This window comes from Lampetra planeri, chromosome 12 (genome assembly GCF_965212315.1).
Source record: "Lampetra planeri chromosome 12, kcLamPlan1.2.h2, whole genome shotgun sequence".
Taxonomy (NCBI): domain Eukaryota; kingdom Metazoa; phylum Chordata; class Hyperoartia; order Petromyzontiformes; family Petromyzontidae; genus Lampetra; species Lampetra planeri.
Window position 1 is genome coordinate 6059674 of NC_136118.1, and position 15874 is coordinate 6075547.

General features: G+C 42.6%; 1 protein-coding gene across 2 annotated transcripts in view; it reads left to right on the forward strand.

Moving 5' to 3' along the window:
* The window catches only part of LOC144721571 (semaphorin-4C-like), a 60494-nt gene extending 45388 nt beyond the window's left edge, over positions 1–15106 (forward strand). Inside the window, exons 10-15 of one of the 2 annotated variants that reach the window (XM_078599291.1) lie at positions 421–565; positions 1824–2043; positions 3115–3233; positions 4247–4410; positions 9491–9552; positions 10862–15106. In XM_078599291.1, coding sequence (XP_078455417.1) covers positions 421–565; positions 1824–2043; positions 3115–3233; positions 4247–4410; positions 9491–9552; positions 10862–11547 — 1396 coding nt within the window. In that variant the 3' untranslated portion in view covers positions 11548–15106. Of the gene's footprint in view, positions 1–420; positions 566–1823; positions 2044–3114; positions 3234–4246; positions 4411–9490; positions 9553–10858 lie in introns of both variants that reach the window. The other variant, XM_078599290.1, reaches the window with a different exon arrangement.
* Positions 15107–15874: the final 768 nt, after the last annotated feature.

Consider the following 15874-nt stretch of genomic DNA (forward strand, 5'->3'; position numbering starts at 1 on the left):
CCACCCACCCCGGCTTTCTCAGATGCCCTCCGTAATGTTTAGCTGTGACTGTGCACACTTAGGGATGCGGCGGTGACGAGATGTTAAGTGCCTCGTCTGGTATGGAGGAGGTTGTGGGTTTTATCCCGACCCTGACGCCTGCTGTATATTTGGAGTTTGCATGTTCTCCCCGTGGTCGCATAGATTTTTCTCTGGGTCCTCCTGTTTTTCCCTCCACATTTAGAAACGTGTTTAGAGTATTTGGCTGCAATACATTTCCACATGATACACCACTAAGTTGAGTTATCATTTGTGGCCAGGTCGCTTCTGAAAAATATATAGCTCAGTGGGCCTTACCTGGTAAAATAAAACCTCGTTTCATTTTAAGGAACCAGGTTGTGTGACTGTGTGCTTTCCTGTGTTGTTGTCTGGATCCTTTAGGAGCGAGTCTGCTGGATCAGCCGTTTGCAGCTACAGCATTAAAGATGCCCAGAAGGTCTTCATGGGCCCCTTCAAGGAGTTCAACGAGGCCACGCAGAAGTGGGGCACTCACACCGGGTCCCTACCCTCCCCCCGCCCCGGAGAGGTACTGCAGAGGGGATGTTCACGTATATAATGTGGCGCAATGCGGAATCTCTGACCAGCACATCCACCCTGACCAATTAACTGCCAACAGCCAGTGCAGGATTTGTGCGAGGAGTTATTGAAGTCTTCTGCAGACGTTCACAAATCAGAGCTTGTCACATGCAGTAATATGTTATTAATCTCACGTACATTCACTGACTGCTAAAGTATGGTAGTATTTTCCTTCGTTTAAAGCAGTTTGTGTTTTATCTATGTCCAGTAACCTATTTTTGCATGGTGTAACTGTCATGTTTTATAAATGTTCACATCTTGTGGCACTTCCGCCCACTGCCTTTTTGCCATTGTAAAACAATCTACCAGATTAGAGACCACATAGTGGTGAACCACTAAGCGCTGAAAATGAACTCCGGCATTTAAGCAATGCACCACATCAACTGAAGCCATTCACTAGCTAACTAATGTGGGCATAGAATTATACTGTACGTCGTTGTTCATATAGGCATAGGCAAGATGTGAAATTACTAACATTCTCCATGCACGTTCACCTCGCTCTGCCTGTTGGCATGTCTTGCACATGTTTGACAGTGTATCATCACCAAGTGGATAGACACCAGTGGATTAATAGTTGACTATGAAGAAAAGTAAGTGGGCTTGGGCAGAACGTGTCACACTGGAAGTGATGATGGCCAGTGATTGAGACTATGAACAGAAAAGGCAGCCAAAGGATGGATCATGCCTGAGAGGATGCCTGTTGCAGAGATGGAGCGATGAAATCAGTTCATTTAGCAGTTTGTACATGGATTGTTGCATTGCAGGACGGGTGAGAGATGGTGACATCTCGGGGAAACCTTCTTGCAGCAGGGGATTGATTGTGGATGATGATTGCTTGATCATTAAATGAGAAAATTTGTTTAGTGATCACTGTACCATTTCTCATGCTTGCATGTGAGACTTTTCCAATGCAACTGCAGTTGCCATTCTCAAACCATGGATCACATGGTACCACCACTGCCTGGTTTGGTCATTTGCTGGCAGCATCTCGGTGATTAATCAGGCTAATGCATAAATACATACTTTTCTGATCTGCTCGCCATACAAAAGAATAAGGGGATATGTGATCATATAAAACCATATTGTTTGTCCCCCCCCCCATCCCATTTAATCTTCCAATAAAGCCCTCATGTATAGCTTTTTGAGATGTGGTTGCATGCAGCCGCTATGTAAACTGAAGTTGGTTTGTTTCTTGCTGTTTGTCTCAGTGCATCACGGCGCAGCACCGGCAAGCTGGCTACAACAGCACGCTGGATCTGCCCGACCAGACACTGACATTTGCTCGTGAGCATCACCTCATGGACGAGCTGCTGCAGCCCCTGGGCGTCCGTCCTCTCTTCTTCAAGCGTGGCATCAACTACACGCAGCTGGCAGTGGTGCGCGTGAGCACCGCCTCCGGGGACCATGACGTCTTCTTCCTCGGCACTGGTAAGGACGAGCTGCTGGGCCACACACGCATTCGCTCACTCGCTTATTCACTCGCTTGTCCGCTCTAACTGTCTGCGCGTTAAATTGTATCCAACTTTCGACTGTTGAATATTTCGGGCCACCCAGTGTGAGCCACTGTTAACTGCTTCTCGAGTGAATTGTTTTTTTTTTGTAATTTGCAAATAAATCGTTTGCTTTTGTCCATTCCAAAAACGATATATAAATGTTGTTGTAATGGGCAGCCGATGATGTGTAAAAATTAAGATAATAAAAGTGAGAAGATATTACGCGCATTGTAAATTTAAAGTGTCTATGTACACGTACAGCCGTCTTGGCAATTTACTGCTGGATACGTATCCTGCAATAATATGATGTTTAAAGTCTAATTATAAAGTGCTCCGTTTAGTTTTTTTGGAGTTCCGCCACATGTTATTCCACATGGCATCTGACCTGTTGCTCCAAGTCCTGGGAGCTTCTTCTAGAAATGGCTCCCAGGATGTGGAGCAAAACGTCGAACATCGCACAAAACATGCACCCACAATACAACCAAAAACTACATCGGAGAGCTATGAAGGCAGAACTACAAAATATCAACGCAGTTGTATAAGTCCAACGGAGGTTTTCAAGTGAGCTGTTCTCAACATGTTTTCAATGTCCATTTCTTCAAAGCGGATGGTGAACTACATAGAGCACAGTAGCTCTTTGTACGTGTTGAAAGCCTTTCAACATGTTCACAAAATGCAACAATCAAAACAAGCTTTAGTTTATTTTTCGTGTTGAGGCACCAATGTTGTAGAGCATCAATTTAAAGAAAGTTACCTTCACCTGGAACAAGGGTGGCTGTGATGTAGACTAGATAAACATTGCTTTTTTTGCCATGGCTCCTATGAAAGTGCATCTTCTAAAACCAAACATACATGTGCACTCGAGTCTGCAAACAAGGTCCTCCTGTGTGCCGGCCTTCAATGCAGGACTTTCTTCCGAACCGTGTTGATTTTTTATTCTTGTCTGTAAGCCTTACGGTCGGTGTTGGCTACAGCGGAGTGAGTCGGTATTGTGCGATGTTTGTAGGCAATGGCAGGCTGCACAAGGCTGTCAGCTTCGGAAAGATGGACACGCACATAATCGAGGAGCTGCAGATTTTCCCGAGGGCCGAGCCAGTGCAGAACCTGCTGCTGTCCAAGGAGAAGGTAGAAACTTGTTGCCAAACACATTAATGGCATTTTTGTGGTGTGTGTGTTGCGTGCATGTGTGTGGACAAAAACTGAAGCCAAATTCTACGTTGGTCAGAGGCATTGCCCACACTGTAATTTGAGACGTGTATGCCTTTGAGTTTCCAAGTTCAGTCATCATCCACGTGGTTGACTTGACATAGCTCTGCTTGCATCTGTTTGATCGTTTGTTTGAGTTATGATAACAAATTTCACCTGCCTCTACAGAGAGCCAGATTGTAATTTTGTTTATAACAAAATGTTAACGGCATTACTTGTTCATGGTTTACCACCATGTGTGTGTATGTGGGTACAGTAAAGTGTGTTGTTGAGTGTGCGTACACAGTATGTCTGTGTAATTGTGTTAGCTTTAATATATTATTGTTTTTGGGTCGAGCAGTGCCGTAGTGGTTAGTGCACTGCACTATGAACCCTGGGCTCAATTTCCTGCAATGGCTAACATTCCGGGCGTATTATATGTGAATCTGTCCTTGGCCTTTTCTAGGTCAACTCCGCCTTAATGGAGGACCTGGTGTTGTGAGTAAACAGCAATATCTTACCAGCATTCATAGGTGCTCACGAAGAGCCCTTGCCCCAACAGCCTGTGTAGGCTATGTATAGGGAGTCTTTGATTTGCTGTAATGTACTATTGGAGTGCTGGCATAACAATGACCATGGCAAACATTAGTTGTGAGGGATATCCGAACCGGTCCTTGGCTCCCCTTCACCAACCCGCACTACTCCGCGTGGTGAACTATCATCCAGAAACTGCGCACGACCAGCATGGTGTGGGGGAGGCACTTATTCAACAGTGGATCTACAGAGCTGTAATTTGTATGTAATTTTGTATTGATTTGAAGCTTTCGTGACTGCAGGAATCCACCTACGTGACTTGACCGAAAGAACCAAAGAGTAATTTTGTATTAATATAAATTTCTGTTATATATAGTGTATTATTGTCTGTGTATTCACTATTCTCTTTTTCCTTCCAGAATCTATTGTATGTGGGCTCCATTAGCTCCGTGCTACAATTGCCGCTCGCAAACTGTAGCCGTTACCGGTCCTGCCTGGACTGCTTGCTCGCCCGAGACCCCTTCTGTGGCTGGAACAAAGCAGCTGGTGCCTGCTCCAAAGTGCCTCAAGCCAGTCAGCACCAGTAAGGGCACATTAACATACAGCTGACATGTGCCACCTGGTCTCATATACACTGCTGTTGGGTCAAGCGTAGAGTCGTTAAAATCGTTAGCTTTTTTGGCATTGCTGGTAACCACGTAAATTGTATGGTGAAAATAACCCATTCCTAGGTTGCACCCTCATAGACATGCCTGGCGTTAAAAATACTAAATTTCTACCTTTGTAACAGAGAAACTGTTGCCGAAGTGTAATGGTTTCACACTGGGCTCGCAATCTATAAGATGCCGGTTCATTCCATCTTGCGGCGTAGCAGTTGAAACAACAGGGCAAGTTTCTAACAGTAGGTCACACGTGGTGGACTAAAGTGTGAATATTTCCCACAACGTATCACTAAAATTCCACTGAAATGTTACCGGTTCCTGCCATTCGGAGTCTGTTATCAATCTCAAAACGGTTACTAGTTCACCGGTTACCATTTATCAGTCTCTGTCCAAAGTACTGCAATTTATTTACATTTATTAATGAAAATCTATTACCTGGAATATCACCTGCTATTAAATACCTCATTTGTAATCTTGTTCCAGGTGTCAAGTGACGTGTAAATACCACACATAATGACCGCCAGTTCATATATAATGTTCCCTTGCATTCTATTGTCTCAATGTTGATGAGTAAGCAGGAAAAAAAATTTCATTCAGCATTTTTGACATGTATGAAACTGCTTTTTTATCACCATTTTTTAAGAAATATGTATTTTTATAACACATTGTGTTCACAATTGCTTGTTCAATGTTAGCATGCACTGATGCTATATTGTTTTAAACTTTTGAAAAAAAATGTTTTTTGTACAAAGAGGAAGGTCAGGTCCATTATTCAGAGAATCTACGCAATACGCCAATGTAGATGTAATTTAATGTGGGTGTGTGTGCTGTTTCCTGTGCTCGTAGAATCGCAGTGCCTCGTTATGATAGCATTTCTGCATCCGTGGGTTCAGAATTTTTCATGTCACGAGGCTAATGGTTTTTAAAGTTGTTGACGTTCGGAGACGATCCGCTATTTTTACGTACAGCACCACAGCTAGCATGCTGCGTCACAGTGGACGTCGGTCTGACTCGACACTGCCATTATTAAAAATAACAGTAACACCATTGTGAGGCTATGTGCGGGTCAACACAGGCATAACTTTGCAATGTGTTTTCGAGTTGTGCCGCATGTTATTCGGCATGGTGCCCAACATTTCACCTTACAAGGTTGGGAGCTTCTTGAGGAACTGACTAGAGGCTCCCAGCACAAAGAGAGAAACATCGTGCTGAACGATGCATGCGATACAATCTAAAAACACATCGGAGAGCTATGAACGCAACTGCGGACCCCTGCACAGCAGTCACACGGCTTAGTATGGAATGAGGTCAGCTTTGCTGGTTACTAACATTAAAGATTCATTAAACCCTCATTAAAAGCTTTTCCATCGATTAATTAGTGGCCAGGTGCAGTGCAGTCGCCTTTGGTGCCGCATGTTCGTGATGATAAGTGCTTTGAGAAGCATTGTTTTGTTGAGCAGAAAGATGTATGGAACATTGGTCTTTGGTCATATGTTATTTTTGTGAGAAACTTATTGTGCTCATTATCGGTGCACATCAAAGGTCGCAATCGGGTACCCGATACCCGTACCCTACCCAATACCCGGCTACCCGTACCCGGCGGGGTACGGGTACCCGTTTGCGACCCTGGTGCGGCCGGGTACGGGTAAGGAATCAAAACCAGTTTGCGACCTCTGGTGCACATTTATAAATGTTCCAAGTTATTTGGCCGCTCTTTTAGTCGAGTTTTAGTATCTTTCTGTCGCATACTAGTAGCCATTGGGCGATTTTTCAAATTTTTTTAAAACTGTGGGTGCATCTTTGTACGTAACATACATGCATGGCAGCCAGGGGTGCAGTGGTTCACGCATTGAGCCTGCAATCCTGATTTGCTTGCTTCAATTCACAGCCACGGATAGCATAGTGGCAAGTGATATCCTTAAATGAGTAGTTCCTCGTGCGGTGTGTAAACATCAGAACTGGAGAGGCGTTTCGGCACTTGAGGGGAGTGTGCTTTGCCAGCCTTAATAGGTGCTCGATGGGTCTCACCCTAACCCCTTAGCTGTATGTAAATATAATAGCAAGTGGCATGAATAATGAAACACATTTTAAGATACATTTATGCATCCAAGGAGTTTTCACTTCCTTACTATTTCATGTGAAATGTAGCTGGGAAATGCACATTTTCCCAATCTGTGCAACATTGCAAGATAATTTCTGGTCTGTACATTTATTAAATATTATTGTAGACACGTCAGTGCAAAAGTGGTATTTTTAATGAACTGCTTCGTTCATAGCACACAATGACAGTAAGGCGTAAGTTGGTGTTCATAGGCATGGCAATAAATCAAGGCAGGTGCATGAAAGTATTCGCCTGTGAGGTTATGTGGCGTGCTTCATCTCAGAGGAAAAAATGGGGCCCATGTGTGGTTCAGGGGCTTGCTTTCCCCAGACTTAGATTCACTACTGACAGCCAATAAGCTGAACCGTACCCACACGCAAGGGGGGGGGGGTTGGGGGCAAAGGGGGAAAAGCGCATCTTGAGAGAGAAAAACACATTTGGGGTTCAAACACCTCAGCTGCTGGGATGTCCAGTGTGGGAACGGATTTGAGCGTCGCGTGCGTTTGCACTGAATGATTGCAATAGCCAGCTCCTCCCATCTCCTCCTTCAGCACAACAACAAAAACTCGAACGCGGTCCAGCCCTCCTCTTCCTCCGCCCTTTCCCCTCCATCTCCCTTCCCCTTCCCCTGCCAGTGTGTATAAACAGCCGCCCTGGGACTTCTGGAAAATCTCTCGGCTGACCTCGCTACTGGCCTCCCACCCCTCCCACCCGTTTTCCCTATTCCCATGGCCTTGTTCGGTTTTTTTCTCTCTTATTTTTCACAATTTGGCCAGAGTGTGTGTAATGACGTCAATGCACACAGAGACCCTGCAACGGGAAAAGGAAGTATTAAATGTTGATGATAACTTTCTTGATTTTAGGCAATAAGCTAATGGCCATTAAATTTAGCAGATATGTAAGATTTGTATTTTAAGATTCTGCAAGCTTTATCCCAACTCATTATTACTATTATTACAGAGATTTAAGAATATTTAAGCAATTTTGCATGAATTAAAGTTGAAATTGCTATTTCCAATTAAAACAATTGCATTGACTCTTTGTTATATCAAAACAATACACCTTATTTCAACTTGAGTATAAATATCCACAATCTCATCGTAAAACATACTTAGATGCTTCGTAAATAATAATTTTAAGAATGGCCCTTTGGTAGTGTTACTAGTAATACTGCCGAATATGCCTTGTAAAATAAATAAATGTATGTTGTATCAATAGGCTGTCACTATATTTGAAGAATCAATAATTTCCCCCCCCCCCCCCATTTGTTTGGTTAATTAGCCTATAGGACATTTTACATGTATTCTGCATTAATCCTAATACTAGATTCATACATCCATCGTTTGTTAGATGTATCATGGTTGAAGTAATTATTTTTAATTGCTGACTCATTACATGCAATTTAATTGAAGTTAAAGCATAAGTTCTAGATTTGAAGCTTTCGTGACTGCAAGGATTCATACTCTTTGTTTTTTTTCTTCCAAGCGGTTGTGCTTTCGCTACGTTGTCCCCACCTGAAGGACGCTTGTGTTGCGCCCGAAATGTTGTGATTTAATTTAGTTTTCATTTATTTTATTTTATTTTTTTATCTACGTGACTTTACCGGAAAAAAACAGTATTTAAAGCATAAGCACAAGTTGTTTTCAATTATAATTATAAAGAACAGGCATAACATAAAAACCTACAAACATACACATTATAATGAGACAATTTTTACAAACTGCTTAATGTCTACAACAGATATTTCATTTCTAGGGGATATTTCGAAAAATATGGACAATACGTAGTATTTTGCACACTGCACTGTGAACCTGGCGACTCGAGTTTGATTATCTTCCACGGCTAATTGATGTCTGAACCATTCCAGGATCGTTCATCTCAACTCACACGAACTGACGTATGGTCAAACAATTCCTATGATGGATACAGGGTGTGAGAGAGGCCTTCATCCAGCAGTAGATTGACGAAACGCGATACATTCTGAAAATATACTTTATCGGTACCTTTTTTTTGTTCTCGTGAACTTGATGATGAAATTGCCTTTGAGATAAGGCGTTCCCTTGCATTTCCCTAGTGCCAACTGTTTGTGCTAACAGAAAAATTCTGGACACTCCGGAAGCGCACACGAGCACACGCAAAATGTAACGACGGCAGATAACGGCCTGCAGCTTCCTCACGCACACGCACATGGGCCCACATGGCATTGTCCAGGTCACTTCCTGCCATCCATGGAAGGGGCAGGGTTGTAGGGTGTGGGGGCAAGAAGGGAGAAGGGGGCGGTTAGTAAAGGTAATGTCAAATGCGCATTTCCAGCCTTTGTTTAAATTGCAGGAAAAATGAGTTCATTTGTATATCCTGCCCCTCTTGATTTTGACATGGGGACCCCAGGCAAGGGCTTGAAATTGCTTTACTGTATGTTTACTTCAGTAAAGGTCCCTCCAAATGAGCAGAAATTGTTTGTTTGTATTGTTAACATGAAAAAAGACGGGCACTTCTATAAATATTTAGAGAGTTTGCTTATGCCATGTTATCATTTATCTTGCCAACTAGATAAGACTGCAAAATGACTAGTTGTTGATAGTTGGGCTTGTATCTGATAGAGAGGTGTTGTTTTACAAAATTGTTCACTGGTTGTGCTACTACTGCAGAATAAAGCAAATAACGTAACTATTGCAAAGGGTTGCATGCGCAAGTAGATACTGTATAATATTAAAAGTCTGCATTGTCATTCGTATGGTAATGTAAGAAGGTCATATTGTTTTACTGTAAGTTGTGGTTAAATTAATTTCTTGTGATGTCATTTTGTTTCCCCAGGAGGTCTCCGTAAATGTCTTGTTTAGTATGAAAAGGTGGCCAGACAGGCGTAATGTTGATTCTTTTTTGCTTTTGCATTTTTACAGAAGCGGTTTTCTGCAAGAGTTTAATGTCAACAATATTGCTGCACGTTGCTCTGCTCAAAATGGTACGTGCCGAAAAACACACCACTATATTTAAACTACGTTTTTATCTGGTCTTAAATATGTATGTGGACAGACCTGTATTTATTTTTTGGGGAAAGATGCAAAATCATGCCGTGGTTACACTTTTACAGTCATTTGGGAAGTTCTTTAATTATGATAATTTGCAATTTTAACTACACGAATGTTTGAAGTTTATTTTAGTAATGAAAAGATGAAAAACCTGCCCTATTTTATCTTAAATGAAAGCATGTGTGTAATGACGCAGGCTTGGGCTTGGCTATGGGGAGAGTAAGGTGCATGAAACATTGCCAGCCTCTAAATGAATCCTTCGTTTCGTGGCAATATATGCCATGTGCATTTCAAATTAATATTTGTATATATGGAGGCTGCCGTTGTATAATGGTTGGTACACTGGTCTTGCAATCCAGAGGTCACGGTTCAATTTCCAGGTGTGGCAGTTGAATCAATGTTCAGGTTTCTTAAATCCCCCCAACTCTTTCCACTCAACAGTATAAATGGGAACACCACAATCGATCGGCAGGTTGCGTGTGGCGAGGTAAAGTTTGGGTACTCCTACTTCGACAACAAAACAGCTGTGTTAAGATGTTAAAACTGATTGGTCCACACCAGAGACAGATTTCTTTTGAGCCTCGTCTCAAACGGTGTTAGACCAGAGGACGCCAAAAGATGTGGACCAATCAGTTTCCAAGACAATGCATATATTATCAGAGTGTGTTCTTTGTTTGCATTCTGACCACAAGTATTGTGGTTAATGCAGACATGATTCCTTGTAAAAGGATTCACTTTGGTGTTTTAACATCGTAACATCTGTTTTGTTGCCAGAAAAAAAGGGGAAAACCTATTCTCATATTTTGGTACTGGCAAAGGAGGTCCCATGATGATATACTCCTACTTGTTTTGAGAAATCTGTCCAGGATGGAAGAGTATTCAAAATACCGTCTAGAGGGGGTCTATATAGAACTCCCGCTAGTTGTGTGAGCAAGAATTTGCAGGGCTACACCTTTACTTCTTACGTGTTTCTGTTTACCTTTGTTTTGCTGCATTCTCCATAAGTTAAACATAATTAGATTTGTCCAGTTAAACGTAATTAGATTTTTCCATTAAACACATTAGCTAGAGAGAGAGATCTACTCTCGTGCCCTCCAGAGAGACTCTCTTGAACTCTGTCTAGTGGAGGCCCTTGCGCGACCAATAGTGTGAGCAAGTCACCACAGGGCTGCATCTTTTTGCGACAGCGTGTTTCCTGCATTTTATATGTATGTGTAATGCATATATTCTTTATTTTAGCAGAAAAAATGGACACCGTGTTTGTCGCCGTTCCTATTGGGGGCGGCTTTAAATTGAACTGCGAGCTGCGATCCAAATTGGCGAAGGCGACATGGCTCCACAACGGCAAGGCGCTGGCCCCAGCGCAGGGCTCAGAGTTGCGGCCGGACGGTCTTATTGTGGTTTCATCCCAGTACGACAACTATGGGACGTACGAGTGCTTTTCAGTGGAAAGTGATACTTCTCAGCTGGCCGCACGGTACCTCGTGAACATCACAATCGACGGCGGTAGTTACAATCCGCTCACGCCCGAACCTCGCAACGAAAAGCATACGAGCACGGTGGTGGTGGTTCTGTCCCTGTTTCTCGCCACTGCGATCCTCGTCATCATTTTCCTCTGCTACATGCTGCTCAGAAACCGGCAAAATTGCAACCTTTCAACGGTGGGCTGCGGAGCCTCAAAGTCACCCAACGGCGGCATCCTGGACTGCTGTTCAACGCCCAAACGTGGACCGAACGGACACCACCATAATGCTCCCGTGTTCTACAGCAGTCGGGAAAGCATCCTGGACAAGCTGAAAGGTCCTGGAACACCAACCAAAAACTTGGCCAAAGACTTGGAGCAAAATGCGATACCTAAAGGTCCAGAGTCAAAGCCATTTATTATCATCGCGGACACATCTGGGCCAACAGCTGAGACCTCAATATGAAAGTTTGTCTTTTTATTCCCACTTGTGCTTGTTCCAAGACCTCGGACCCATTGGTGATATTGGGCGACAGTGTTTACAAGCCACTCTGCCTTGAGGCAATGTCCATTTCTTAAGATCATATTCTTCTCCACCTGTACTTTTGGAGTGGTCATTGGTTGACCGGAACACAAGCCACGTGGTCACTGGCAAACGCTTGCAGTTTCCTCGCAAAGTCTCAGGTGTCTGATGGGAGCAAGAGCTGGCGGGGGGAGTATGCACATTGGATCAGGTGTGGTTGACAAATGAGTTGAATGCCTATCTACGTGAAGGCAGTAAAATATCCCAAAGCAAACCGAGACTTTCATCTGCATTTGAAGATATATGGACGGCTGTAATGAAACACATTGGAACTTTTAAATGTTGGCTTGGAATTATGAATGGCTGAAGCATACGAACCTGATCAGGCACTGATTGCCAAGTCAGAATGCTTGAATACAGAGCTGTGAATCAAATAATGATTCAATCACTGACACAACCTGTGCATTCGTTCTCTTTATGAAATGTGTTCCGTTAATTTCTAGAACAGCAAGCTATAATCACCGAAGGCATTTATATTCCATTCAGATTTCCTGTAAAAGTTAACGTCTGCTTCGAGACACAATGTGGCCTTGACAGTTTGTCATTTAGAACACTGCACATATGAAGTCGAAAGCAGCCTGAGGGGGGAACGATGTGTGGCCTTGCAGAGTATTGTTGCTCTTTTCTGTAATGACATTAATATTTAGAGGCGGAATAAAAGCTCAAGTATAACTGCATCCACAAACAGAGACGTCACGTGAAAGCTATAACCAAGAGCTCCATATCTGCGCTGTTGGCATGTTTTTAGTTTCGAACTTGGGCCCACAGTAAACATTGCAACATTGTGAAGTGGTTTATCTTTGCTCAGATGTGCCTTGGGGCCAGAACCCTGTGGTGTGAAAGGACGCACAGGGGTCGGGGGTAGAGCGGAAACATGGAGAAGCGCTGAGCTTCTACTGCAATGACCGCCCCCATGGGGCCCCGGCAGATGTGGAAGTTTCCCACACCGGGATAATGTGTCGCTGGGCCCCACAAAGCAGATGCCGTCTTGCAAGCCAAATCTTGATGGGGGAGGGCATTTGTTCGCTGAGGCCGACATAATTTTGCTTTGTTGTGGAGTATCATGCATAACAGATATCGACAGTCTTCACATGCAAATATATTTTAATCATTGGCCTATTGCCTTTCCATTCACATGTTATCCAGCAGCATTTATTTAAGCAGGAAACCTCTGGACCGATTCAACATTATGGAAGATGTTCCACAAGGTTGAAACTGGCCTAAAGTTTGCTTGATTAAACATTCTGCTGGATAATATTGTCTTTTGTGACCAGGTTGTTTGTCGGTAATTTTTGTTGTCGACAGACTGAACTGTCTGTGCTTTGAATGAAAACTGTTCCATACGCGGTTTTGTGTCTTTCCCATTTTGCACATTCTCAGGACCAATGATCCTTTGTGTATTCATGTACTTTACCTGGTTACTTATGGGAACATTTGATTGCATACACTGGTAGAGGTTGGTTTTTAAAGGGGATGTACATTTTCCTGATCACAATTTTTTATGCTGTAACATGGGTGCAAACGTAATACATTAATTTAGATGCCAAATTATCCAGTGATAAATATGTGCCGGTTATCTAGGCTTTATTTAGTATAAAAAATCTGAATGCGATAAAATTTTGTTCAAAGGTAAAAAAAGTGTCCCACAATTATTATAGTCGCCTTTGATAATGAAAACCTTGTAAAACAAAACTGTAAAAATCCTCGAAACCATTACCCATGGGAGCTGTAGGGATTTGAGAACTAGTATTCATGCTCTTATTCTCCCCATTCATTTTTTTCCACAGCCTTAGCCTTTCCCGTCTTGCATTGTGAAATGGATTCCTGTTTTAAGCTATTTTCTATTATTGCTGTTAATTGGAGTCATGTAGCTATTACCCACGGAATAGCTGTCGGTATTACCCTTACATTTTTCTGTGGCATAACTCCAATTATCTGCAAGATTTTTCACGGATAAGCGTTCATCAGGAAATTCATCCTATCTGCGATTATACGTGATTGCATTCTCCCTGTGGATAAGTGGGGTAAACCCTCCGCAGTTAAGTGGAATCCTGTTGTAACTGATGTCTCAAACACGGTGCATCTTTGATTCGCAGCACTGTAGTGAACTTGTCATTTTCGACTCATATTGAGTCACTTTCACCTGAACGAGGCACAGAATTCCAGCATGACACGAAAGTATCTATGCCACATTTTATTGAAATGTATATTTTATAATGGTCTTTTCATTAACCCACCTGCCCGACAAGTTGTATAACTCATTCTAGCTTTTAAAATATAAATTTTACATGGCTGTATATATTTGATGTAAAGTAAGTGAAGCAGTCACCTCAATAAATTCCATCTGTGAACTAGCTTATTGTAATTAGCCTTTTAAAATTACGCATTGTTTAGCACATGTGCAGTTATTTAAGCTCGCGTGTAAATACTGTCGTGTAAATATGCACAGAATTAATTGTTACCTGGGCTGTTGAGCATTAAAATGGCATTTGCTCGGTGTTGATTTACAGCTAAAATACATCAGCCTTAACTGCGCTAATATGGTTGGGCACATCACATGTCTAATAAGCCAGTCTGAAATCAAGCACACTGACCTAATACTGCAATGCATCGATCGGTGAACAATTTTCACAAAATTGGTTGTCAATCTATTTGCAAGAAATAGTGCCCGTGAATATTTCGCCAATATGCAGATCAATTGTTGCCTTTGTAATAGCTAATTGTATCACTTCAGGGAGGTAATACAAAATACAAATAAAGCAGTTTTAATAATGAAATACTATGTTTGCATATGAATGATCTTAAACCAGTAGTTTACAGTGTCTAGAATTGACACTGATTGAAGTGTCAATTGGATCATGATTACGTAGTTACAGAACTCTTAACCGTGACAATATTACCATCGACTACTATTATCCGCTGGAGCCGAACATGTTTCTGAAACACCTATTATCCGTGGACCTATTCTTGCTATTATCCCAAAAAAATCCCACGGATTAGTGGGTACAAATTGCACCTGTGCAGATAATAGGATCCATGATATTGGCCCCCCTCATCGCCACGTATAAGATGAGCTCTGTATCATTGTTTGTAAGCATCAACACTTTAAAATTGCACACGCGTTTGGTTGTTGGCCTTGTGAATGCATTGGGGCACAGAAGAACAAAAAAACACTATTTGTTCTTCACAAGGATTCGATTACAATCTGACGACTGAATTAATCCACTTGTCTATGTATTACACATCTGATTGCATTTGTATCTGTACAATACTGTATGTATAGAATGTTAAAGGTGGCGGTCAAACAGGTTTGTATCGTACATGTTAAAATTATTTTTTATAAAGATGTAAGGAGTTGTATTTTGTCCAGCAGTACTGTAAATTGTTGGGTTGTGGTTTTGTAATTTTAGAGCTTTTTCCTAAATAAATATTGTGGTTTCAAGATTGTTACTGTAGTGCGTTTTTACTGTGGTTGTACATGTTTTTTCCAAGTACTGTTGAAATCACTCGGTCTGTAAATAATGTAATGGACAATACTGTGTGCCCATATCCCTGCATGGGTAGGCATGCCTTTCAGAACAGCAGATGCTTGTGTTTGACGATTGACTTGATAAGAAGCGATGAGGAAGTGTCTACAGGTGTCTTCTTAAACACCACACTGATGGCACGCCAACTTAAAGCAGAAATACGCTACCGCACGTGCTTGTGGCGTCAGCGAGGCTGCTTTGACGTCACGGTTGGCACACTGGACTTGCAATGTAGAGGTCGGCATGTTTGATCTCTGGGCACTAAAGTTTGAAACAATGGTGCAAGTTTATGAAATCCCCCAAAATCCACGCATATATATAAAACAAAAACGCAACATTCTTCAATGACACGGTCTTAAAATGAGAAAAATATAGAAAAAAGTGACGCTTTGGGCAATGACCATTCTTCATGGCACTGAGTGCAGAGAGATCGTGAATACGAGTTGGAGACTGCACACTGCTGTAACACATTCCTGCGGAGGGAGCTGGTAGGAACGTTGGGTTGCTCGGTCAATGGCCAGGGTCAACGGCGGCGTGGTGTATTCCGCAAATATGCCCGACTGTGGGCGGGCACAAGCCGGCGTGAGTAGGTTAAACGTTGAGTTTTATGGGCACCACGGGATGACCAGCCCCTCCCCACCCAGCCCCACCCTCCCCACTCAGCCCCTCTCCACCCTCCCCTC